The following is a 27,830-nucleotide window of genomic DNA, read 5'->3' as shown; positions in this document are numbered from 1 at the left end:
GCTGCTAAAAATTTTTCCCATGGTTGACAACTTCCTAAGAAGTCTCTTCTTATTTTATAAAACTTCTTGGCATCAAGAAAGAAGTAAAGAAAAGAAAAAAGTAGGTCTGCAGTAGAAAAGCAATCAACAATATACTTGGTTTATAGCACTTCATCTATTGACAAGATGGACTGCTGAAGTATTGAGTTGGCCAAAAATTTCATTCAGGTTTTTCTGTAACGGTGTATGGAAAAACTTGAATGAACTTTTTGGCCAATCCAATACTTGCCAGACACATTTATGAATATATATAAAACAAAATATGAGACTTTATTCTTCCAATTTGTACCTTCCTTGATCTAAACCCTTTAGAAAATTGAGCAAATAGGAAGAAAGGAAAGGAAACCTTTCTCTGTAATTAAGACAATTAAACAATTACCAAACCAGTTGCATGGCAATCTTCTTACTAAACTTCAATCCTGATTCATAAAATAGTCTAAAAATGAGAATGAATCATGACAACCAAATGCTGCAGGCGGTGTGTAATTAGTCGCTCAGTCGTGTCGGACTCCGCCACCCCATGGACTATAGCCCGCCAGGCTCCTCTGCCGTGGGAATTCTCCAGACAAGAATACGGGAGTGGGTTGCCATGCCCTCCACCAGGGGATCTTCCCAACCCAGGGATCAAACCCAGGTCTCCTACATTGCAGGCAGATTCTTTACCATCTAAGCCACCAGGGAAGCCTTAATCCTGACTCATTAAAATAGTTCAAAAAAGAGAATGAATCCTAACAACCAAATGCTGCAGGTAGAGTTACATGCAATTTTAAAAATCTGTTTATATCTGCCCTACACTGAAAATGACAATTATGGAAACATGTTACCTTTTAAGGCTTTTATAATGAGGCTTTAGTGTATGCTATTCTAAATGAACTTATAGAACACAATTTGAAACACCTAGTAAGAGTTATTAAAATCATAGCAAGGCAGCTACTGTACCTTTATGATTTTGCACACTATATAAACAACTACATTACTTAAGATATACAGAAAAGAAACTGATGAAATTTTATTTTTAATATAATTTATAGCAAATTGGAAGTTTGTATCCTTTGACCTACATCTTCCCATCTCCCCACCGCCCTAACCTCTGGTAACCACTACTCTAGTTTTTATTTCTATAAGTTTGGCATTTTTAGATTCTACATGTAAGTGACATTATATGGTATTTGTCTTCCTCCGACTTATTTCATTTGGTCAACTAACTTTCACAAGGGGTACAAAGCTAATTAAATGGGGAACTGAATTTGGTGTCTAATCAAAAGAAGTGAAAAATGTATGTCTACAAAGACCTACAGGCAAACACTTCATCACTCCAAACTGGAAACAAACCATTAACTGATAAATGGATAAACTGTGCCATATCCACAAAATGCAATACTAACTTAACAAAAACAAAATGTATACCTAAACGCCGTGGGCTTAAACTTTATTTTTCTACCTCAAAGAAAGACTGCGGTAAAATCAAGGTCTTGCCTGCCTGGGGAAAATGTGTAAGTACTCAAAGATGCACTGTGGATGAGACAATGCACTGCCTCGGCTATAATTTCCTACGGTACCATTTTACATTGACAAATAATTGAGACAGAAAGATCAGGTGAAGTCAATACTGTACACCAAGGATGCAAAAACAGAGTTGGCAATGAAGGGCAGCAGAACATGCCACTCCAAAACACAACTGTAGGAGCTCATCAACATGCCACCATAATTAATGACATGTTAATTATTTTGAGTGGTAGGCAGTTGAAATCCAGCCAATGCAGGGAGAGGCTTTCTCTGAACTCCACTCTCCGCCTAAAGACAGATCCTCCCAAAGGAACTCAACTGTCATAAATCTCCTTCCCAGGAGTTTCATCAGAGAGGACTGGCTCTTAGCACAGAAAAGAAGACTAGAAGCAGACAGTGTACCCAAAGTTCCTCAAAGGTTATCATCGCTCCTATCTATTCTTCTAAGGCCTATTCATCTCTCTTAAAAATCATGTATCTCCCCTGAGAGGCCTGTATCCTTCCTCTGCTTTTCTTGAATTGAGCGGTATCTAATCCTGAATTCTAAAGCTACCACTCTGAGCTCCTCATTTTCCCCTGAGTATCTTCCATGGGTACACAAGGTACACATGTTAATAAACTTCTATTTGTTTCTCTTGTAATCCATCTTTTATTACAAGGGTCTCAGCTAAGAACTAAGAATGGTAGGGAGAAAATTATTTGTCCTCCTGTACAACAACCTACAAGATGGTTCTTAAGAGCTGTCGATACTGAAGAAGAACAATGAAGCTGTCCAATTAAACAGGGGGCAATTCTGCTCCCAGATATGAAAAAGAAGAAAGTATTTTATATTCAAATAATGTCTTCCCTATGACCAGTAGTAATACATTTTAATCCCAAGTATTTAGAAGACAATTAAGAATTTCCATTCAATAAAGTTGTAGCTGGTCAGGAGGGGAATACCATTTTGTGGCAGAATTTCGTCATCAGTCATATTTTTACTTGCCCATAACTAATGTAAGTAATCAAAGAGAAAGTAATTTAAACATATGAACATATAATTTATAGCTTGTGAATAATAATAAAACTTTAACTAGACATGAACATGAAATCTAGAAGATAATTACAAAGGCATGTAGCTGTGAGTGAACTCCAAGTATGGAACAGAAAGGAAGTCATTAAAGTCAGGAACATTTCAAAATGTGTTCAGCAAAACAAGGACATCTTTTATAAGTAAACATTTTTAATACATAATTGGTAGTTACCAAACTCAGGGAGGGAGGGGAACTCCTCATTTAGATGTTTTACCTAAAAATGCATTAAGATACACTGTTGCAGTGGTGGTTTAGAAAAGAAAACAGTAGCCTAGCCACACAGTCTAGCCAGAGTGTTCTTGCTCAGTCATGTCCAACTCTTTGTAACCCCACCAGCTGGGGTCCACCAGGCTCCTCTGCCATTGGAATTTTCCAGGCAAGAAAACTGAAGTGGGTTGCCATTTCCTACTCCAGGGCATCTTCCCAACCCAGGGATTGAACCTGTGTCTCTGATATCCTCTGCACTGGCAGGCAGGTTCCTTACCACTGTGCCACCTGGGAAACCCAGCCTAGCCAGTATACTAGCATAACTCTTCTGCATCTAGACCCCAACCACCCAGAATTCTAACGTATGTATGGCCACCTCATTGTAAACAGCAAATTTCAGTCTAATAATTGAATAGGGAAAACATGCATCTACAACAATCCCAAATATATCTATTTAGATGAGACCCAGATGCTATGAAAAGTTGCCAAAACATGTCACGTAATGGTCAAACATGCTTCTAAAATAAGCGCACTATTTGCATCTGAAAATAGCTCCAAATTCTTTGGCCTCAGCCTGGACAAATACTGTTAAACTTAGATAATCTAGTGCTGCCACACTTAACTGGACTACAACCTCTGCAAATCTTCAAGTTTGTTATCTCTCTTTCATTTGCCTTTGTTATTTAGCTCATTCATCACTCACAACATGTCAAATAACACAGCAAATCTTCCTCTCTTTCCTGGAATAATCTATCTGAAGAGATACTCTACGAGTGCTTTTTGTTAAAAATATCAGGATACCTCACCCAAAGGTAAATTCACAAAGCTCAACAATATAGATGAAAATAAATTACAAATTATGTAGAATTTAGAGTTTTTATTCAAAGAGAAGGAAAAACATGGATTACAGAACTATCATTACAACAAAATCTGTATCTTACATATTGTATTATTACTAAAAGAATGTGCATAAAATAAAAAAAATTCTATCTTTAAGCCCATGTTATTATTTATGGAATGCATTACTACATATTTCTCTAAAAAATAAAAACAAATCATATAAAAAATTCGATCTATAAACTTTTTATCAGAGTGACTAATTATAAACAAAAGTCTGCATCATGACTCTTGAAGTTAAAATTACAGAAGGAACTGAGGTTTTAATGATCTCACTATTTCTTTGTCTATATTATTAATTCTATGATGCTATTTTTGCCATCCTGATATGCTTTACTGAAATAACAATACAAATATATCAAGTTACTTCAAGGGTAAAAGACTCTAAAAAATGATAAAAAGAAACTGATGAGAGGAATACATAGCTACATTTTATATCTTAAAAGTACATGTATATGAAAATAGAACTGTAAAAGTGTTACTGATTTCCACCATGCTACACAGCTTAAGTTACTATTAATTTAACTCTTCTTTTGGAGGAAAAGACATTTTTCCTCTGAAAAATCAATCTGGTTGATGTATAATCTTTGTTAGCATCAGCATGTTTTTTAAAAATGCCAACAAAGGAATGATCTATGCGTGAAACATGATCTCATTACAGTTGTAACACAAAAGTGAAGGGGTAAATGATATATCCAAGATTGAGGAGCGAACCATTTTCCCTAAGCAAATCAATCAGAAGATTCAGAGTGGAAGTGCTTAAGTATTCAAATGTAACAATGTATTTCACCTGTAAAAAAAGAGAATGCAGTTATTTTCCAAACCTTTTGCATAATTACTTAAGGATAACAAATTTAGATTACAGAGCCAGAGTCTACTAAAACAAAGCGGTAGTATGAGCACTGACATATTCCACTTATTTTTAAAAGCAGATTACCAAAATGTGTCTTATCAATTTTTTTATCATATTGTACCACTGAGAGGTAAAAGAAAAGTATAAAATAATAAATGTGTTTTGGGGCCAAAGTACTGCCTACATTATTTAAAAATGTTATCTAGGATTTTTCTAGAAGGATACAAAAGGAATTTATGAATGATGGTTATCTTGTGAGAAGACAGGGAGTCGGCTTCTACTTTATATCAACTGGGATTAACTGACTTTGCTTGGCATACATATACTACTTTTTTTCTTTTCTGACAGTGCAGTTAAGGGCCATTAAGCACTTTCTTCTTTCATATGTTAAAACACTGTTGTTTTTTTTTAATATATATTCCAAGAGTCAACAATGGGTAATCTCAGAGAAACTGTTGAGAGTTTAGACAAGCAAGTTGACTGCTGCTCAATTTAAACATGCCTTCACGTATTTTTCTAAAAAGTATCAGCACCAGCAATGTTAGAGATTTTTTAAAATTTTTGTGGTAAATGCCCAGAGTCTAGTTCATTCCCTAGACCATAGCACACAATCAACAAAAAGAGAATGACTAACGATGATCCCTCAAGGATGTTTCTCAGTTTTCAAAAAAATCCAAAGTTGTTTTGAACAGCACAGACAGGTATTGCAATTAAGAGTATTATGACAGTACTTATGACAGTGCTTCCTATCCCAGTTAGTCTGTATCCTGATAAGCCCGGCCTTATTCTTTTAAAACTCTTGGTACACAACACAGAATCTGGTAATATTTGCTAAATATTAAGCAATCTAAAAATTTACAAACTTCAAAAGGTTACCATCCCTGAAATTATCATTACTTAAAACCTCTATTAACATTTTTATAGCAATGATATATATAATAAAAAAGATATGTATACACACTCTAAAGATCATAGTTCAAAGATTAATCAACAGACTTACATTTGAATAAAAATGATGCTTTCCAAACCTTGAGGCTCAGCCTCATTTCTCTCAGACCCAGGTAATCTTTGAGTAATCTATATAACTAATTTTAGTTTGCATTTTAGACATACATTTGGGGAAAAAAGTCTTCAGTGACTATGTTGTACTTCTATTCTGTACGTGTAAAGTCTCAAGAGCACTTTTTGATTCTCACACATTCAGCACCCAGGTTCATAATAATCCAAACACTGATTTTTTAGATATTTTATGTTTTCAAGTTAGATTTTTAAAACTGACATAGTAATGCTGGAGTCAACAATCAACTCTTCAGATATCTATGGCCCCAACTAAGCAATAAACCTATAAAAATTAATACTTTAACAGGAAAGCCTGAACAACCAAATTTGCCAAAAGTATGCTCTTGATCTTAATGCTAACAGCTGGCCCTGGAACCTACTCACTTCCTCTGACCAACTCAAGGGCAAATGAAAACAGCAGATGACATGTTCACATCCTTTTGCTGTGCTATATAAGCTTTTAATCTGGAGATGGGTTAAGGAGGAAGTACAGATTCACTGTGATATACCAAAACAGTGTACAACAGGTACAATTCTCAATGCATTAAACTGCTGATAAAAACTTAACATCTGCACATTAGAAAGTTGTGCTTATTAATCTTTTCTGCTGGGACATCTCTTGCTTTATAAGATAAACACGATTTCTACATATTAAAATCCATTTTACATAACCTTTTCAAGAATGCATCTATGCTAAAAATTCAAGGGTCACTTGCATTTGTATTCCATAACTTCCTTTGACTTAGCCCTTTACAAGCTCATTTGTAATGGCAAAAAATATTTAAAATATCCATTAACCTTAACTTCTATGGGATAAGTAGTATGAGGAGTAAAGAAAAAATAAATCAGCCCCCATTCATGAAATGCATGCAAAGAAAAAATAAATACCTAAAAAACATATTAAGTACCCCTCCAACTTCTGATTTATCTGAGTTTCCTAAATTGTAAGAGATACTTAATACTTACGCAATTAAAAATTAAGAACAAACAAACAGGCTTCTCCCTACACATTTTTGAGTAATAAAGTCAAGAAAGAAAGGAATAGATTCCAGATAGAAGAAATAAAACTCACAAATGGCAGAGTTGTCAAATACAGTCAGTTAGGAGGAGATGACAACACCAAATTAGGAAAAACCTCTGTATGCAATGGCTGTAAAATTTGGGTTTTTAATTTTGAGGGACATGGTGATAATAAAGAAAAGTTCTCAGCATGTGAGAACCAAATTTACCCATGAGAAGGCAACTTGGATATCAGAGTAAAGAACAGGAGAGGGTCAAGACAGTAGGTTATATAAAAGCTCAGAGGAGAGCTGATGAGGCCATGGGAACAGCGATTTCGAATCGGCAATCTGCATTTGATTTCCTAGTGGACCAGAGTCTGTGAGAAGACAGAAACAAGGATCAGTCCCAAATTTCCATTTTGGATGACAAATAATGATGCCAACAAAGAGACCAGGAATCAAGGAGCTCAAGCACTGGGGTGTAGAGCAAAAGATAATGAATGTAACGGGGGTGGGGTACGCCGGGATCTACAAATCTTTGAATTGGATTGGAATCTTCCTAACAAAGGAATAACCTCATGGTCTACAGAGTTCTGAAGCAAGTATCTGGAGACTCGAGGGTCGCCTTCTGTTGTTAATTGGCTGTTATGTGTATGTGTGTGAATGAGATTTTCCATTTCTTCTTTTGGCTTCAGTTCTGTCAACTTCTTTTGTATAAAATATGCAGCTCTCTTAGAAATCATATTGGTGCTAATTTGACTCTCAATCCTGAATTTTCTTGTCCTCCTAGTGTTATCTTGCACTAGTGGTTAACTTCCAAATGTTAAATGTTTATCTGTACATTACTTGTTTACTGATAGACAAATTCCTTAAAAAGCCACAGAGCATGCTACAGCATTTCTTTCCATCACTTGGAGTGTGCTTCATAAATTTCTCCCAAATTCTGCGAACCTACATGACAAGCACTTCCTTTAAACTAACTGGCTTCTCTTGATGTCAAATTCTTCCCCTTTCCTAATTGGGTTATTAATATTTAATAAGGCAAGAGTCTGTCCAGAGTTCAGCATTTATTAAAAAAAAATGGTTTAGCCTTCAAGCATCTGACATGTCAATTTCTAAAGCAAAATCTACCTTCCTTTAAGTTTTATAAGTTAAAATCTATCTTCTTAAGTTTTATAAGTTACTTTAGTATTGGTCTTTTTTTTAACCAACTTGATGAATAACTCCTATCCTCCCTTCTCTATGATTTTAGGCACTTTGCCATTCCCTAAGTCATAGACTACTATTCTTATCATTTTTGCTCTTAGATGTCTTTTCAACAAATTCTTCTTTAGGTAGCTTTAAAATTTAAAGCAGTAATTTCTCAAACTTTCAACAGAACAAAATCCTTACGACTTAAGTAAAATCCTGGGAGTCTAACCCAGAAAAGCTCCTTTTCTTTCAAGTATCACAAAAATTTATTCAAAACTTGCATTTTACTGTATTACATATTTAAGTATTAAAATGCTTTAATTCTGTCACAACTTAAATTTTCTTGTCAAAAAGTTTCCAGAAGGAAAAAAAAAAAAAAAAAAACAGGTCTACCTAGAAAGGTCTTTTGCTTCCACACACCACAACTTGGAGTTTAAACACTCAGTGTAAAAGATTTTATACATCATGTGTGTGTGTGCTCAGTTATGTCTGACTCTTTGAGACTCCATGGACTGTAGCCTGCCAGGCTCCTCCATCCATGGAACTTTCCAGGTAAGAATACTGGAGTGGGTTACCATTTCCTACTCCAGGGGATCTTCCCAACCCAGGCATCGAACCTGCGTCTCCTACGGCTCCTGCATTGCAGGCCGATTCTTTACCACTAAGCCACCTGGGACTCGCTTTATACATCATAATTTCCTTTAAACAAAGTAAAATCTCAAAAAAAACACAAACTTTTAAAGAATACCAAATTAAAAATGCCACAAAACTATAAAAACAAATGTAAAGAAATTAACCTAGGAATCAGACTAATCATTTACCTGGGAGGAGAAAACAGGGGGAATATGGGCAAGATCATATACCTATTTAGGTATACATTAATAGCCCAATTTGGGGGGACTCTCTTGGTGGCACAGTGGTTAAGACTTTGCCTTCCAAATCAAGGGGTGTGGGTTTGATCCCTGGTTGGGTAAACTAAGATCCCACATGCCTCGTGGCCAAAAAAGCAAAACATAAAACAGAAGCAATACTGTAACAAATTCAATAAAGATTTTTAAAATGGTCCACATTAAAAAAATATTTTTAAAAATTTGGCTTTTGTTTAGGTGGTAAATGTAGAGGTACTTATTTTTTTAACTATTAAAATAAAATTAAAACTAATAAAACTAGTAATTACATAAAAGCAGGCTTTGCAATGTTAAGAGTATATAAATCACCATGAATTATTATGAATCAAATGAGCACAGTAAATAAAATTTTTTAAAAAATTTATATATAGATTCAAATTTAGCAAGTATAGGCTTATACTTCAACGTTCCCTCACTCTTACTCTATAAATATATTTACATCATTTTTAAATGACAAGAAAGTTATTTTCTCAATTACTGTACTCTTATCCCCAATCTCTCCCAATTATTTTCTTCCCCCACAATGAGCTTTAAAATTTATGTTTTGTTTTTTTTAACTGCCTAAAAGACTTCTGCAGAATCATTCAGTACCACCATGCAATCTTTCCTGGTTCCTCCATTATTAATTCACTCATCCAATCATCCATTCAATCAGTATCTATAAGAACTGCTATGAGCAAGGTGCTATACTAGGTAATAATACTATAAGGAATAAAGAGGTTATAAACATGAGTTATTGGATCAGCAGAGCTTGCAATTTACTTTAGGCAGATACATTTCTAAACACAATAAAATGAGATAGATAATTATAGGGGTACATGCAAAAGTGTTTATCATAAGAAAGAGAGGGCTGCACAGAAGACATAAATTGAAACAGTGCTTTAACGGGGACACAGGTTAGTGAGGAGGGCATTCCTACAAAAAGTGAGGAGGCTTAAAATAGAACAATAGCTTGTTCAAATAGCTGCAGGCAGCTGTACAGGGCCAGGGCACAGGATACAAAGGAATGTGATAAGAGACAAGCTGGAAAAGCAGGGCTTAAAAAAGCAGACTGGGAGATCTTGGTTTTAGCCTGTCAGTCTTCTTTCCAAAAAGGGCTGCCCCATACAAAGACAGAAACTGCCTCCAGCACAGGACTTCTTAATTCTCTGTGCCATGGACTTTTTCTGGCAGATGGCTGAAGCTGACTGATCCGTTTTTGTGTTTTTATATCATAAAATACACAGAATATCAAGTAATTTTTATAGACACTCCACTCCTAAGGTAGGGAAGCATAACTGTGGGCTGTGTACAGTAACTTTCTTCTGGAAAGTAAAAGAAGGAAGGAGAGGGAAAGAGTAACTTTGCCATGGAGAAGCTTGACGAATGCGTCACTCCAGCCAGGTGGTCCAGGTTAACAGCACTGGTAAGTCATGCCGATAGGCATGTACACTTGGTATGTGCTGAGAACGGTACTCTACCTCTCTGATCTTCCTCTCGAAAACACATCAACCGGCCTCACCACGAGAAAAACATCAGACAAGTCCCACCTGTGGACGCTCTGTAAGAAACTGTCACAACCAAGGGGACCAGAGGAGACACGACTACTAAACGTAATCTGGTGTCCTGGGAAATCCTGGAAAAGAAAAGGAACACCAGGGAAAACTGAAAAAATGGGTTTCCTTAAAATAAAGTATCAACACTGGTACACCTGTTGTGATAAATGTACCAGACTTGTGTCGGATACGTCAACAACAGCGGAGGCCAGGTGTGGGGTTTACACTACACTACAGTAAGTAAGTAAGTGTTAGTTCTCAGTTGTGCCCGACTCTTTGCAACCCCATGGACTGCAAGCCCACCAGGCTCCTCTGTCCATATACTTGCACTAATTCTGTAAATTCAGAACTGTTTTAAAATAAAATTTGAAAAAATGAGAAACATACATTAGAAAAGAAATTTCACCAAAATAAATATTTAAAAAAAAACAAATTTATGTTGTAATATTTCTGCTTTATTTCCTTTTTTCTTTTCTGCTCTTCTTTATTAATGCATTAAATAACAATATTTACAGACAGCTTAATTGCATAATTTCAAGTGGTATGAATATGAATAGTATTTCAAGCTATATCCCTCCAACTGTTCTATATGAAATTATCTAAGACTACTATAGTGACAGTAAACATACAACTGAGGAAAGGCTAAATCTCATTCAGAATTTAGTAAAAATAAAGATCTTTAACATGTTTCCTATCCAAGTTCAAAGGGCACTGAACTCTACCCTTGGGCTGTAAGAATCATCTTCAAAAGGAAAATAAGTACTAACACTAAATGGACACTGTGTTGCAAGATCTCTAAGTCATTATATACATATTTCATCTTAGGAAAATCCTCACGACAAACCCATCCCACAGATAAGGCAGCTTAAAGAAGTTTGTATAAGGTCATATATACCAAAAATGGATTCAGACTATAGTCTGAACCCAAATGAAGATTCTGACAAAGCACCTCTAAAAACACTTTCTAGACCATCACAGTGGAATTTCTGAGGAAATACCTACTGATTATTCTGTAGTTCACCAAAGCTCCTAGTATACAACTTTCTGTTTAGGCAATCAGCCCAAAAGGAAGATGTAACACTTTCTAGAGCTCCGTTTAGACTAACAATGATGATCAGCTGCAGCAATAGCAGCTAAACCAAAGGAAAACGGTAGACACAGAAGCTCCCCACTCTTGCACAAATCTGAAAAGTAGATTTTTATCTCCTCTTTCCAACTCTAAACACACACACACTTTGTTAATATCCTTCTGGGTGTACATGTGTGTGTGTGCATGCGCGTGTGTGTGTGTCAACCTATATAGGCTTTTTGAGCAAATCTGCCAACATGTGAAATACCTAGGCCATATTTTATTCAGTCTGTGGTAGTTTCTTACTTTATACAAGTTAAGTATTACTAATACTATTTTCTTAGAACTAGAGGCACTCACACAATGATCTATCCTCTAAGGTTCATTTTCAAATGAATGTGTAGGCAAACTTAAAGCAGACTTGCTAAAATTAGTTTGTTTTTAATAATTCATCTATTTCCATCTTATAGTTTCTTAGTTGATAAATGCTACTCTCTGGAATGCATATCCATGTTACACTATAGCTTCCCCCTCTAACATGCCAACCTACCAGAGAATTATAACTAAAGAGGTCCAAATCTGAACCATCTGTCACTTAGCAGCTATGTCATATTTGACAAATTACTATAAGTCATGTTAGGGTTGTATTTCAAGTCCCTAGGTTTTGAATGTCAGTAATCACTGGCAATTGATAATAATCAGAGATCCTTATTATGTAAGGATTGAAAGAAAAAATGCTTGAATAGCACTGAGCAAAATGTCAAACGTTCATGCAATTTACTTAATTTCGGGTTTTCCTTTTAAGCTGTAAAATTTTCCCTTAGCAATGTTCACAGAGGGCCTTTGCTGAACATTATTTCTCTGATAGTTTTAGCCGATTCTTTAAATAACAAGAGATTTGTTTTAGCAAAGGATTTATCTTTCTTTGGAAGAAGCCAAAATCATCTCCATTTAAGGACACATAAGCAGCTGCTGCAAAAGATTTTAGTTACCCATAAGAAAGTGAAGCAGGCTGAGTTCACTTTGCTGTAAGCATTTTAAAAATTAAAAATAACAAGTAGCTTCTCCAGAATTACAGTCGAGATTTAAGAATCAGAATTTGGAGGAGTGGTGATTTTAAGTTAATCTAATATATAAACAAAAAAAATTGGGGGGTGGGGGACAGGAAAACGATGCCTGGTTTGTCAAAGGAATTCTTTTCTGTTCTCAGAAGTTCAAAAGATCATTTCATTTACTAAAATTTCATTTACATAGTAAATTTCAGGAAAACAACTACTGCATTAAGTGAGGCACACCATTTTAGAAATACTACTTAAATTTCCAGACACATGCACATCTATCGTCAATAAAGTAGCATTAACTAGGATGCCATTGATCAGTTTTGTGGGATTACATCTTTTTGGCTAGAAAGTTACTCCTGATACTATCAGCTTACTGGAATTTTAGTAAGATTGTAGGGCAATTTACTGCAGCTGGTTAAAAAACCTAAATACTTAAATTTGAAAACAACAACTTTTCTTGGGGTGATATCTATCAGTTTAAAAAATGAGAATTAATGTTCGTAAATACATTGCTATTTTTAGAGCACTAATTGAGAAAACAAAAGTGAACTAAATACATTTCTTGGTTCTTACTTTAACTATAAGATAAAGCTAATTTTTTAAAACCAAAATCAGATTTCTCATTCTGGCTTTCTCACACATACTCTCTCCCCCATATACAAATAGGTATGAGAAAAGAATAAGTAGGGAAAAAATAGGAAATTTGATTCTGTGGCAATTTAATTATTATCTTGTTACAAGCTAACATTATGAAGCTTCAGTACAGCAACAACAACTCAATGAAAGCTGTTTGGCTTAAGGCAGTATTATTATTCTCACTCTATTAAAATTCCTATTATTTTAACAATTTTAGTTCTTTAACATTATCACCCTCAGATTATAATTACTTCTGAGCTGAAGATGCATGAACCTTTAAAAAAGAGCTTTCTACCACTCCGAACTTTTTCACTTATCTCCCACATGCTTTTTAAAGTTAAAAACAAAAAAATGAGGCACAAAGTGTTAATGACCTTTCCATACCTAAGGTTAAGATAAATGACATTCTAAAATGTTTGGCTGTGATAAGACTATGGTTAACCAATCATAACTTCAGAATTCCTGTGTGACATCATAAGACCTCCCTGGAACACTTTTTCTCCTCCACCTACTTCAATTGTTCCCATAACTCTGGTAAGAGTCAGAAAACTTTCCAGCTAAACGTCGGATAACACTTCATGTAACCCACAGTATTCTATATTGTGATCGTCACAACAGCCAAGGTAAGAAACAGATTACACCGATTATGGCACTTTCTAGAACTCAAACTTACTGAACTTTTAAAAAAGAGTTAATCATATTTTCTGAGTTTCAGTTCAAATTTAAATAATAAAATGTCTGACTGACATAAAGCTTAATTTCTAAATAAATGTTTATCTAAGCAGTGATAGTAAGAATAAGACAACTTAGAAATCATAAAGGTAGCATTCATCTTTGATCTTGGTTATTGGTTTGTCATTTTGATTTAACTTTCACTTTTATTTTGCTGTTCAAAAATTATTATATTTTTACAAGCTAACATTATGAAGCTTCAGTATGAAGCTTTGCTGTTAAATTTCTGCCAATTAAAATCTTTCAATTATGTTACCATGTTTGGTGCTAGTGGTGATTTGATTTCTCTATGCAAAAATAACGATTTCATTTTGCTATGTGTTACTCTGTTGAGAAGTAGGGTGGGACTGGTCTACTTACATCCAGAATTTTATGAACAGTTGTGTGACTGTACAAGAGGCACATTACTGGCATGACTACTCCAATATTATTCTGATTCTTTACAGTGAATATTAACAAAGTAGAGTTTAAGAAATATATCACAAACTACTTTTACAAAGTCTAGTCTACTTCTATTAAAAAAAAGCTTTCAATAAATCGATTTATTTATATTAAATTCAATATTAAATCACAAACTAAGACTTTGGACATTTCAAAACACTCGTCAAAAATATGTAAAATTCTAAAGTTACAGAACATTAATTTATTTTAAAAATAATTGCCATATGCTTGTTATTTTGGTAGTACGTGTATTCCTAAGAATCTCATTTGAGTGAATTTGAAATGAATGTTTATTCTGCCTATTAATGAATATATTTTTATTAAGTTACTGTCCACCAGTGTTTCCTCTCTGGCATTTAGAAGGTGGGGAGCAGTATGAAAAAAATGCACAGGAATGGAGATGCCATCATAAATTTTATAACTTCTGCTTATATTCTTTTCCACTCTAGATTCTTAATTTAATATACAAAATGTGTTTTCATTCTTAACTTCTAGTCAGGGCATAAAGGATACTGCATTGATTTTATTTCATTAGTTTTATTTTTATATATGTCAAAATAAAATTTAATTCTAGAATTCTAAGTTCTTAAGACAAATGTTAACTCTACTGCTTTTAAGAGATAAGAACTTTGCATAATTCCATAAGCAGCTTTCCTTAAGGCATCTACAAGCATGCCTTTCTCATTTTTGTCAAGTGCCTCTAAGTGTCCTCATATTCATAAAACATTTTTCCTTTGATATTACTCAAGAGTCACTCAGTGTAGGTGTGTTACTTGAGCAGATTTGTACATTTTTACTCAAATATCCATCAAATAACATTCTCACACTTCAAATGAGATGTTCTTGAGTTCTTTTATAGTACCAAAATTTCACATTACATAATTGCTCCACAAAGTTGATAATTTCTAGAAAGAGCAGAAATTCTACTAAAGTTATCCTTCATGTGTCCAGATTAACAGAAATTACATAGTTAGTGACTGTTACCCAAATTTTATACATGGTGTCAAACATTATGTCCTAACTAGTTCATCTCTTTCATAAGGTGAAATTTAAATACTGTCTTTGTTTCATGCAGTTTAAAACTAAGTGCTAAAAAATAAGTCTGATGAAATAAAGTAGGAGAAATGTGAAATATGTTTAAATTGCGAAAAACTGAGTGAGTTTTAAAAACACAGGTAAGAGCTAGAGTGCTTTGCTTAAGCAAGCAGAGTCGTGTCACTACGATTTCCTAAAACTCAAACATCAAAATTATTTTAACAGTATTCCAGTGGACATAAAGGAAAATAATGTTCCAGAAAAATTGCATTTGGTTACATATTATTTCTTAATCTCACTAATTAGAAGAATATTTGAATGAACAAAATAGTTCCCCCAATTTTAATATACTAGGTAAAATATTAATTATGTAATGTATTAAAGTTTTAAGTAAAAATTAGAGTATCTAAGTTAGACTGTATACTTCTTACCAATCCTAGAAACAGTTAATTAAAACTTCCTTCTTCTTTAACAATTTTCTAAATGTACCATCCACAAATATTTCATTTGATCCTCTTAATTCCCAAATGTTTGACACTCCATCTCTATTTTACAGTTTAGGAAACAGATGCAAAAAGGTGAATTGCCCAAGGTCAGAGAGCTAGGAAATGGTGGCGCCTTGGCAAGAGCCAAGATTTTAAGACTCTACACCACACACACATCTCATCCACTGATCAACGGCTTAAAAATAAATCACGACACTGGCAAAACAAAATGAACTCCAAGTCCTCAAATACTATATGGCACTCCAAAAGGCAAAGTTAGGAGATACAACTTCTATTTTAATTTAAAACCACACCATTTCATTTAAAGTTAAATTTATGCCTGAGGCATGATGTCCTTAATCACCTTTATAATATTCTCCTGACCATTTTAAAAGCTAGGGATATAATACTTACAGATGTCCCTCAATTATTAAGCGAAACATCTTGGAAGACAAAATTCAAAATAACTGGCACAGACCTTAAAGAACAGTAACAAGGATAATCAAAGTTTCTTTTTGTTTCATTGCTAAAATACTCATGTCTTTATTTAGCTTTGATATCGAAAATGCAGGTTAATTTCTCCTCAAAACTTTCCCCAAAATTGCGTTTGGTTACATATTGATATTGTTTCTTAATCTCACTAATTAATTAGAGATAGGAGAATATTTGCATAAACAGAAACCACACTTGCATATTTTATTCCAGTTTCATACTAAATTCTTAGCTTTCCTCGGTTTCATTTCTGACCTCCTCACATCATACCATTTAAAATATTCAAGCCTATTTGTTCTGCAGTGCTTGAACAGAGGAATCTTGCTTTATTTATGCTATGAAAAATCACTTTCATCTAAAAGTAAGAATTAACACAGTACTGATCATACCAGCAAAGAAGAAAATCTAAAGGTTAGAAGTCAAGTAAGTGATGCTTATAAATTACAATCAACTAAATGAGATAGTATGTATCTTTTTGAACATTTTCAGAAATAGTCCATCAATATTCTTATCCTACATAATTCTGAAGCATGCAGCACCAAATAAACACAACAAAATGAGGCCTGGGTGTACAGCTCCATCCCAGTATACTTGTAGTCAACTGAGGACCTCTAGTGCTTTGTATAATGCATTTCACCTACAGGTTTTTCCAAAAAAGGGTGGAGAGAGGGGACCAACTTACTCATTAGTTGGGGGCGCATTTAACTGGCATTCATTTTCCTTAAAACTTCCTCCCCACATGCTTTTCCCCCCAAAGAAGAATCTGAAGGTTAAAGAGTATTTTAATTGCAAATAAATTAATTTTAACATAACGAACAGATACTAAAGACAAGCCTACAGATTGGCAACAGCAATCTGCTAATTTCAAAGAGAAAAATCTCTACGCTGCTGTTTAATGAAGTTCCCTAAAGGCAGGGCTTTGAACAAGGGAAACATTTCATTATGAGATCAATCTAGGGGTTGAGGATATGTTGATTTTTATGTTTACACAATTCTTTTCATAACCAGCAGAAGCAGTTTGAAGACTCTTTCAAATAGCCACTGTGGACCAACAAAGTTCTGGGAAGTTGCTGTTACAAAATAACTTCTAATACAACTTCCAAGTTTATTAGCACTGCTGCTGCTGCTGCTAAGTCGCTTCAGTCGTGTCCGACTCTGTGCGACCCCACAGACGGCAGCCCACCAGGCTCCCCCGTCCCTGGGATTCTCCAGGCAAGAACACTGGAGTGGGTTGCCATTTCCTTCTCCAATGCAGGAAAGTGAAAAGTCAAAGGAAGTCGCTCAGTCGTGTCCAACTCTTAGTGACCTCATGGACTGCAGCCTACCAGGCTCCTCCGTCCATGCGATTTTCCAGGCAAGTGTACTGGAGTGGGGTGCCATTGCCTTTTATTAGCACTAGGGAAGTCACTCAGTCGTGTCCGACTCTTTGCGACCCCATGGACTGTAGCCCACCAGGCTCCTCCGTCCATGGGATTTTCCAGGCGAGAGTACTGGAGTGGGGTGCCATTTCCTTCTCCAGGCGATCTTCCCCACCCAGGAATCGAACCCGGGTCTCCTGCATCGTAGGCAGATGCTTTACCATCTGAGCCAAAGCACTAGGCAATCTCAAAAGAAAAGAGATCCAACCAAAGTGAACTTGTGGATGCCAACTAATTGATGACAAATCTAAAGATGAACTGGTCTGATTTAATTCAACAACAACAACAAAGATGCATACACAATCGCTTCTGGATTATGTGCAAAAATGACTGCAGAGTAGGGGAAAAATAAAACCCTCCGATAATCCTAATACACACAAATCCTGTAACTCAAACCTATAGAGAATTCTAATCTTCTGAATCAATTTAATCGAAAAATTTTTCAAAAAATTATCTATCAGACGATAGTCTTAGATGTGTATTACTTGAAGTTACTCACAAAATATCCCCATGTTTATTTCACTAAACGCATAAACAAGCAGACAAAAATTAAAGGGAAGCAAAATTCTGAATGCCACAAAGAATTTAAAGAATTCATGGTTTCAGCAGAGGGAGTACTGAAAAAAACTGAAGTTCAGTAAATTCTGCAAAGCACTGAAGTGCTTAAATTACAGGTGGGAATTACTGTTCAGCATTTATAACATCAAAGTATCAATTGTAAGCAAAACCTAATGCAGACACCAAAAAGTTTTCAAAGGTCTATTAAGGTTCCTTTTGCACAAGAATGCATCTGATGTTACCTTAAGAAATAGAACTCACTACAAAGTGAGAACTGCTGCCGAAGCTGACCCAAAATGTGGCCTAACATGACACATGGTAAATGCTGAAAGATTAGAGTTGTAGTTTGTTCTCTCTTTCTTCCACCAAATACTGCTGCATTCACAGCTTAGCTCTAAGAAAAGGAAGGGAAAAAAAAAAAGACTACAGGAGTTCTAAACTCACAGGATGACTGTGTGCAGAGAGGAGGAAAAAGAATAAAACACCTGACAACCATGCCATAAATTATGATGGAGTGAAGGTCACAGACAGCTTTAAAAATAGGGCTGTGTTGTTCCCACACACAGCTTTTCAATTCTCAACTTACAACCGGAAGCCCCATCTGGTAGGGACAAATTCTGGCTTAATTACTATCATATACATTTTGGAAGTTCAGCAGAATTAGGACTCAACACATTTCAGACCGTACCACCATCAAATAGAACTGGGCCCAAAATACTGCACGCACAAAGCTTAACATTTCAGCACGTAAACAAGATTTGTTTTGGTTTTAGCATAAGGTTATAAAGTGACTATTTAGAATTATAACATATTTCTAAGTTTGACAAGAAACAAGACAGTATTTTTGGTGGTCTCCTTTATACCCAATTTGTCTCCAGGAACTTTTCTGACAATACTTGGCTGAAGTATTATGAGATCATCTTTTAAGTCTATCCATTATTCATCACCATCGGATAGCTCATTTCTTCAGGACAAACCTCTTTGTATTTCATAAACACCAAATACCCACTTGTACAAAGTTCAGTTCAGGTTAATTCTGTTAGTCACTAACAATAGTTTATTTAAGTTTTAATTTCTAAAGTAAATATTCTAAGCCTCACTTTCCTCATCTGTAAAGAGACTTGAGAAGAATACTGGACATTTTGTTTATCAAATTCTATGACCTAAATGGTTCATCTGTTAATCAAAGCACTATCTTTGATCATTAAAAATTTTCTAAAAATATTAAAGTAAATCAAAATAAATCACCGTTCAGCTTCACTGATTTATTCAAATGGTACTCATTTTGCACTTAAGCACTAGAATACAAAGTAAGCCCGTGAATTTTTATACTCATGAACAGGAAGTCTAGAAGGGGGAACAGGCATGCAAATCAACATTACAGCACAGCCCGCTAGCCACATCTTGATACAGGCAGCACTAGAGCCCTACTAAAACCCAACGGAGGTGATAACCAATCCTGCCTTAATGAGTAATGGAAGGTTTCATTAGGAAGTGATATTTAAACTGGACCTTAAGGATTAACTGAAGTTTGTCTGGCAAAGAATCAAAGGTAGAGGCTGGGGGAGGGGAGACATTCCAGGCAGAGCCAGAAAAACATGTGCAAAAGACAATCATAAAAGGGAATGAAGTATTTATGGAAAGGTGACACGTTTCATGTGACTAAAGTGCCGCTCCCCGGTGTCAGGGGAGGGGAGTGACTTCATGATGAACTGGCTTGCTCTTCCTTTTCCATGTTGTATCTCACAATAACTTTAAAATTCAGGGCTTGTACACCATTTAAGTCCTAAAGCTTCATAAAAATTAAGTTCAGATAGGAACTACCAACGCTCATTCTTTACAGTCTTCTAGGTTGTGCTCTGTTATATAAAGAGACCAGTCAAGTTTATATAAAAAAGTAATAATCTTCTCCACAATTACCCAACAGTAGAAACCCACTACATCTATAATAAGCAAATATAAGCTGAAACAAGTTAAAGAACTTTTTTCTTAAAGAACAAAAGAAAAACCCTTTATTTCTTTATTTGGATCTCCTCACTACAGGCTAGTCTATGAAGGAGACCACAGGGTCTTCAGCCAATGGAGCCAAGCTGAAGTGCTGAAACTGTACAGAATCCAACCAACCACTGTGTATCACGTGGTGTCTTTGCAACAGTAAATGAGTTCTAACCTAATCTAAAGATCAGGCCTAAAGATCCTTTCTCATTCTTTCAGTTCTTCCCTCTTCTTCAGCACTAGTCTCTCTTGCAAAATACAGCTGAAGACTGAGATGGGTCTTCATGAGATGTACAACCACTAGGGAGAAAATGAAACCAGGCAGCTGGGCTAAGGCAGTAATATCTTGATCAGCAGAGATGTATCAAGAAATGTTAACAGTTATTATCTCTGGAAGTTAATTATGACTATTTTTAAAATTTCATTTCTAATTTTTCTAATTTCAAAATACACAGAAGTATCCTGACTGACAACAAATATTGCCAAACTATTACCTCTGGGCACTTAACTTACAGCTAATTTTTAATCTACTGAATATACCTAATTTTCTACAATGATGTACTGTTTTAAGTTTTATTTTGTTTATTAATCAGCACAGGTTAATTGATCAGGCAGCAAATAATTAATTAATTAGGCAGAACAGCTTGTGGGAGCTCTGAAAGAAAGCAAATGCAAACACTGTTCGTAAGTATAGGCCCTTTGCAAATGGCAACTACGTGTAGTAGACAGTGAGACAATGATAATTTTATTACTATGCCTTCTGAGTCTGACAATCTTTAGTACTTAGTATCATCCTGTTAAAATGCTACTTAAAGTAGTATATTTTACAAAGCTATAAAATCGTCAAAACAAATGAGAAACATTTCAATCTATAGTTCTGGTAAAACACTTCTCATTGAACTATTTTATTTTGGAGTGAAGTCAACATCTGTAGAATAATTTGTTGCATGCATTTCTTTTTATAAAGTTTGCTCTGGAGCTATTTATACACTGATGCTCAGAACAACTGTGCTCACAGAGAAAATAGTCTTAATGAAATAACACATAAGAACTTTGGCCCAAGGTAGCCCAAGACAAGCTGCATCCTAACCAAACTATACTTCCAGTCATTTTGAGAGGAGGAGGCCAAGACTGAAGTTGCTGCTGCTGCTGCTGCTAAATCGCTTCAGTCATATCCGACTCTGTGCGATCCCAGAGACGGCAGCCCATCCGTCCCTGGGATTCTCCAGGCAAGAACACTGGGGTGGGTTGCCATTGCCTTCTCCAATGCATGAAAGTGAAAAGTGAAAGTGAAGTCGCTCAGTCGTGTCCGACTCTTAGTGACCCCATGGACTGCAGCCTACCAGGCTCCTCAGTCCATGGGATTTTCCAGGCAAGAGTACTGGAGTGGGGTGCCACTGCCTTCTCCAAAGACTGAAGTTACTATACCCCAAATATAAGATATGATGGTACCATCACCAAAAAAGACAGAGCCTGAGCAATACACAAAGACTATAGAGGTATTTGATGTTGTAAATACAAATTAGGTTGAGGAAGAGGGATTAACACAGAACAGTATTTTACCTGTTCAAAGGATAGGTCACACCTATGATCCTAAACCATTGACTACTTTTACATTCCAGGCTACCAAAAAGAAGACGCACTTGGCTGGCAGCTTTTTATCTTTCTCTTGAGCATTTGAAACTCCGGGCTCCCTGCCTTCCTGGTACCATGGATAAAGTCCAGTACCTCACTCGCTCTGCTATAAGAAGAGCTTCAACCATTGAAATGCCTCAACAAGCACGTCAAAATCTCCAGAACCTATTTATCAATTTCTGTCTCATCTTAATATGTCTCTTGCTGATCTGCATCATCGTGATGCTTCTCTGAAGTTCTGCTGCAATCCCAGTGCTGCCACTTACCACCATCTGCTTAAAATCTGTCATCCCATGAAGAAGGGGAAACAATACTATATAAGAGACCACTTCCTAAATAGAAGAATTTCTTTGTGAAAAGGTCAAGATTTGGAACAGAGCAAATTGTTAGCAAACGTATTCATCTGCTGGATGTTGTAAACATAAGAAGGGCTTTATTTTCAAAAATTAACTTTAAAGTGACTATAATGTAAGTGTGCATAATGTAACTGCTAATTTTCTAAACAGACCTTAAGTTTCTATCCCAAATCGTTCCTAAGGATGAACTAGGAGTTTAGTTTTGAAACTGCACTGCTAATAAGTTCACTTCATATAGAGAGCATCAGCTTCACACTTTGGGATAAATATAATTTATATTGTACTGTAAAAGCCTCTTGGATGATTTATTGAGTATTTTTCAGGTCCTCACCAAGTATATCAACATAATCATTCAAATGAAATATCGTTTGAAATACCCCTCATATCTGTTATCTTGTTTACCATCATACAGAAGTCTCCATAGTAACTCTATCAGACCCTACACTCTAAAACAGAAATTATACTTTTTCTACAATACCCTAATATTTTAAGTTTATGAGAATCCAGTAAAAACAAGCAAGACCATACCCTTAGATAATAAAACAACTAATCTTCTCAAAGAATTACCGAATTTTAATATGTGCAGGTAAACCATAATCTGTTCTCACCAGGACTTTATGATCAATAGACAAGAACTGTTGGCTAATTTAACATCTGACAGTGTGATTAGCCATAATTACTAATACACTAGTAGAACAGAACCTCTCCCTTTAAAGCACTATAGCTAATTACTTGAGTTAGAGCACATAACTTGCCACTGGAATCATAAAATTTTAAGATTAGAATGATTCTACAGGTTGTCTTCTATTTTAATCTCACGCTCATTGTAGGCAAGCAAAAGAATAAAAGAAAAAATATTACTTCGAGCATCAGAAAATGAAAATTTTAACTCTCTCTCCAAAATCAACAAATTCTTAAATTTTAAAGTAAAATTTTTATCCCACTACTGTTCATCATAAGGTATAGCTATTTTTCTTAATCTATCAACCAGGTTGTAAACACCTATGAGGTAGGCCACTCTACTACACTAACCAGCAACACTAATCTACAATGATTTTCTTGCTGAATACATTTCAAGTTTCTCTTCATTTAAAAATATCTTCCAACTACTCATAGAACAATAGAAGCAAAAACTGGTCATTTAAAAATTTCTTCAAACAACTCATAAAACAGAAGCAAAAGCTGGTTTGGAAAATACATTCACAAAAATTTGGTACATTGACTTAGTTTAAAATTAAGTCTAAAACAGTTTACACCTATATTACACAATTCAACAATTTTTACTACAGTTAAAGACATACTACCAATATAGTAATTATTAAAGGAATAGACATAATTTACTATAAAATTTGCCAAAATATGGTAAAAAAAAACATTGGAAAAGTCAATCTTGACTATGGCTTGTAACACAAATGCTACTAACAAAATAGTGAAAGAAATATTACTGTTTTTTTTTTAATCCCTGAGAGGTACTAGAGATAGAAAGGGGGATAATGTTGGTTCACTGATATCTGAGAACAGAGGTTTCATACTGAGAGAGGGATTTCTTAAGTCTCACTATGGATCGGATATCCCTAATATCAACCAGAAGAGCTTATAAACAAGAAGTAATTAATGCATTCACTTCACTAGTGTCAATAATTACCCAGGCAAAAAGTAACCAAGTTCTATAATTAATTAGCTGCAATGATCCTAAAAACAAGTGGAAATTTTGAAATAATAGGTTCTAGCCTTTTCATTATGTTGTTCATTACAAACATCAACTTTAAATCATAAACTGTGAGGTTATGGAGCTTTTCCAAAGTCAAACAGAAATAAGAATTGTTTTGTTGTTCATTCTGCCTTTAATAGAAATTAAAACCTTATACTTAAGGATTACAGAATACTGTAACTCAGATTATATTGTAAAATAAATACTCATTCTTAAAATGGAACTTATTTATTCTGTTTATCATAATCTGTAAAGAGTAAGATACAATGAATTATGTATTTTAAAAACTTATATACCAAATGCTCAAATTCTAACCTTACTTTACAGGGAACCAAAACGGAACTATTTTTTAAATGTTTAATGTTGCCTTTTATATTATTTGGTTCAAAATGTTTATTTAATTCAAATCACCTACATTAAAATGAACCTTCTTGAACTCAGTGAAATTGCTCATGATTGATATGACCATAAAACAATCTATCTATAAGGAGTTTTGATTTTGTAAGCTGTTTTCAGTAACTTTCCCCAAATAAGATCAAGATTTTCCTAGTAGAGACACAAGAGGGCAGACAAGACATAAAACAATGAATTTCCTACTAGCTAGAAATTATTTATCCTTTGATTATTTTTGAGTCTTCTGGCATACTGAGAAAACAGTAAAATTTCAAAACAATTTGCTCTTCTAAGTAATAGCACACTTTAAAATGTCTAAAGATTATGTGCCAATACTATATAGAAAAGATGATGGCTTGGAAAAAGTCAAACACATTAATAATTTTATTCATTAAAACATGTATAACAAAAATCAATTATGCATTTTAGTTACCTAGTGAATGTCATAATGTCATAGTCTATTTGTTGGGAGTGTCGAAGTTTTCACATCTTTCAATATAGTTATGTAAAATTATCTTAAACAGTAAAAAAAAAAACAGGGTGCAAAAAAAATAAAAACAAGAAAACTTTCTTTTCAGAAAATGTAATAGAATACACAAAATGCTCTCACATTAAAAATAAACCATTCTTATGTCATGTTAAGACAAAAACCAAGTCATTTAAGTCATTCTACTAAATATTTATATTTTTCATTTACACAGGAGAAATCTTCCAGTAAAATACGTTGAAATCATTAGGTGTCAATATCCTGGATGATCAAGCCCTTCCTTGTTTAAAACAAGCACAAAATTTTATCTTCTTCTTTTTAATGTCTGCAACACAGTACTCAGAAACATCCTACAGAATATAAGAGAAGAGAAGAGCTACTTTGTCAATAAAGAGACCACTCCTTCACTTCTGTCTGGAAGATCCACTGTGAGCTTATAGGGATTCAATGGATCGTGTTGTATGTAGAAATATGCATCCTCCATTTCCTTCCCACCCCTCTCCCCATCCCCCAAAAAGAAATGCAAAAGGGGCTTAGAAAGGGACACAGTCTTTCCAGAGAAGACAAGAGTCTGCTGTTAGTTTTCCTCTTACGTCACAGTTTTTGTAGGGTTAAACAGCTTTAGGCAAAGGTGGGAAGAGAGCTGCTAATGTAGAGCAGAGGAAAGAACCAAAGACTATGGTGGACATTGTACATGGAGACCTATATCCTAAGGACACCTAAGGACACCCGATGCTTCTCTTCATTCACAAGGGGAAATGTTTCAGAGTTCTACACCACCTGTATTCTAGCTAATTTAGTAAGGAACTATGAGAAACAAGGAACACCATGCAAATAAGACTGTGAGGCTGGCTCAGTAGATGTTCAGGACTGAGTTCTAAGAAGAGAAACACTTTCATGTCGCAATACTAATCTTTTGAGGGAGTAAAAGGAGGAAGGAGGCTCTGAGCATCAAATGAAGTAAAACATTCTGACAGCTACAAAAGTTCTAGATAAATTTATGGTGATGTTAGATTGTGACTCTCAGCCAAATTCCTTTTCTTAGCTGTAAAATGTTTTGTTTTTTCTTCACAGTGACAATCAGTTGTCATTGAAAATCACATTCTCACAATTTATCAATGGAATAATTATTATTAAGGCTCTTCCCTTTATACAAAAATTAGACTAAAAAGAAGTCAATGTTTTAAAGAGACCTAAGAAACAAGAAAGATGAGAACTTTAAAAGAAAGATATTTGCAAGCTCCAAGGAGAAGGTATTGAAGATTGTTTTCTTCTATAACAGTCCAGGAGAATTAGAAGAGAAGTTGTCAAACATTTCAGTTAAAGTATCTAGGTTTTCTTTACCTGGTTTCACCTTTCTACTATGAAACTTTGAGCTTAAACTTTAAGTTTAAGCACTATAAAGAGACCATCCTAAAGGTTAATCTAAAAGTAGGACTCTCCAAGCACATGCAAATTTTGTCCCTTTTCACCTTCTTCCTCTACCATGCACCAAGAATATTTAAAAATAAGTTTGCTCCACAAAGCACCTCCAAGCTACCTACCTATTCTCTGCATTGCTTCAAGGTTGGGGAAAACTTTGATTACTGAAGAGGATCCTCCCAACAGAATGGAAGGAGTGAAATTAGTACTTATTCTCTGAAATTCACTCAAGCTTCTCAGTTACCTCTCTATGGCACCTACTTCAGGTTGGAGCAAAACATTCAGTCCCCTCCCCCAACCATCCCAGGTTATTCCAGTTCTGTGTAAAGACACCAGCTGGAGAAACAACTATCCAATCCCTGTTTTCCTATAACCACAAGCACTTGAGAACTAAAATATGACAGCATTTGATAAATTAGGTTTCCTATCTTTCAACTGCTTGAACAGATAAATCACAATAAATCTGGTTAAACTGCTCTTTTATGATTTGTTATTCAAACATTATGATACATCTGTTTGGTTATGCAGTTTAAATATATATAATCAAGATGATAAGAACTATGTTCAAAATAAGAGTAAAGAAAGCGCGGAGGAGGTGTTAAGGGCTCTCCTGTGAATGGAGCACATTAGGTTATGTGTATGTTTTGGGGCTGTGCTCAGATTCGTGATGTTACTAGATAAGTGATTTCCTTATTCTTTCATAGAATATATTCCTTTAATCTTCATTATTTTTTATTAGTAATTTTAAGTTTTTACTCCAGGGAAATTCTGCAATTTTTGATGAAATCACTTTGTTTCCGAAAACTCCGGTAATAAGAAAAAAATGGATGACAGGATTTATGAAAAATTCTATAGACAATAGGTTTCCCAGTTAAAATGCGCTGCAGACAATTACCTTGGAACAAAAGACATTTTCACATCAAGAAATTTACACATTTACATGTGACATTAGGAAGTACACACTTTTCTTTTTATGTAATATTATCATACAGTACTTTCCTTAAAATGATTAATAAATCTTAAAACCCAATTGTTTTAAAAGCGCATCTGTTTTATAAACCTGAATACATACCAACCACTGCCAAAGCTTTATCAATGACTTTATTTCCACCTCCTCATTTTATAGATGGCAGAAGCTCTGAAGAAACATATACACAGCGAACAAATATATGAGAAGGTACTCAACACCACTAGTCATCAGGGAAAGTCAAATCAAAATCACGATGAGCTATCACCTCATACTCATTAGAATGGCTATTATCGGAAAGACAAGAAATAACAAGTGTTGGTAAGAATGCGGAGAAAAAAGAAACCTTATACATGTTGGTGGGAAAGTAAACTGGCACACCCACTATGGAAAAGAGTACGGAGGTTCCTCAAAAAAATCAGAGAGCTACCCTATCTATGATCTAGTAATTCCACGGTATTTATCTGAAGAAAAAGAAAAGACAAACTTGAAAAGACATATATGCAACCTTATGTTCAGTTTTACAAGAATGGCCAAGACATGAAAGCGACCTAAGTATCCATCAATAGATGAATGAAAAAAGAAAACGTGCTCTGTCTCTCTCTCTCCACACACACACGCTAGAACATTCACATAAAACGAAGGAAATCTTGCCATTTGTGGCAACA

General features: G+C 34.9%; 2 protein-coding genes across 6 annotated transcripts in view; one reads left to right on the top strand and one right to left on the bottom strand.

Moving 5' to 3' along the window:
- CEP85L (centrosomal protein 85 like) overlaps window positions 1-27,830 on the bottom strand; it is a 147,971-nt gene that overhangs the window by 57,077 nt on the left and 63,064 nt on the right. The gene's annotated exons all lie outside the window — the stretch shown is intronic.
- On the top strand, window positions 13,561-26,671 carry PLN (phospholamban). 2 transcript variants are annotated; one of them, NM_001103319.2, is given in 2 exon segments: window positions 13,561-13,658; window positions 21,814-24,333. In NM_001103319.2, a coding segment is annotated over 1 exon segment (159 nt). In that variant the 5' UTR covers window positions 13,561-13,658; window positions 21,814-21,901; the 3' UTR covers window positions 22,061-24,333.

Source organism: Bos taurus, chromosome 9, assembly GCF_002263795.3.
Source record: "Bos taurus isolate L1 Dominette 01449 registration number 42190680 breed Hereford chromosome 9, ARS-UCD2.0, whole genome shotgun sequence".
Classification (NCBI taxonomy): domain Eukaryota; kingdom Metazoa; phylum Chordata; class Mammalia; order Artiodactyla; family Bovidae; genus Bos; species Bos taurus.
This window is presented reverse-complemented; position numbering and strand designations above follow the sequence as displayed.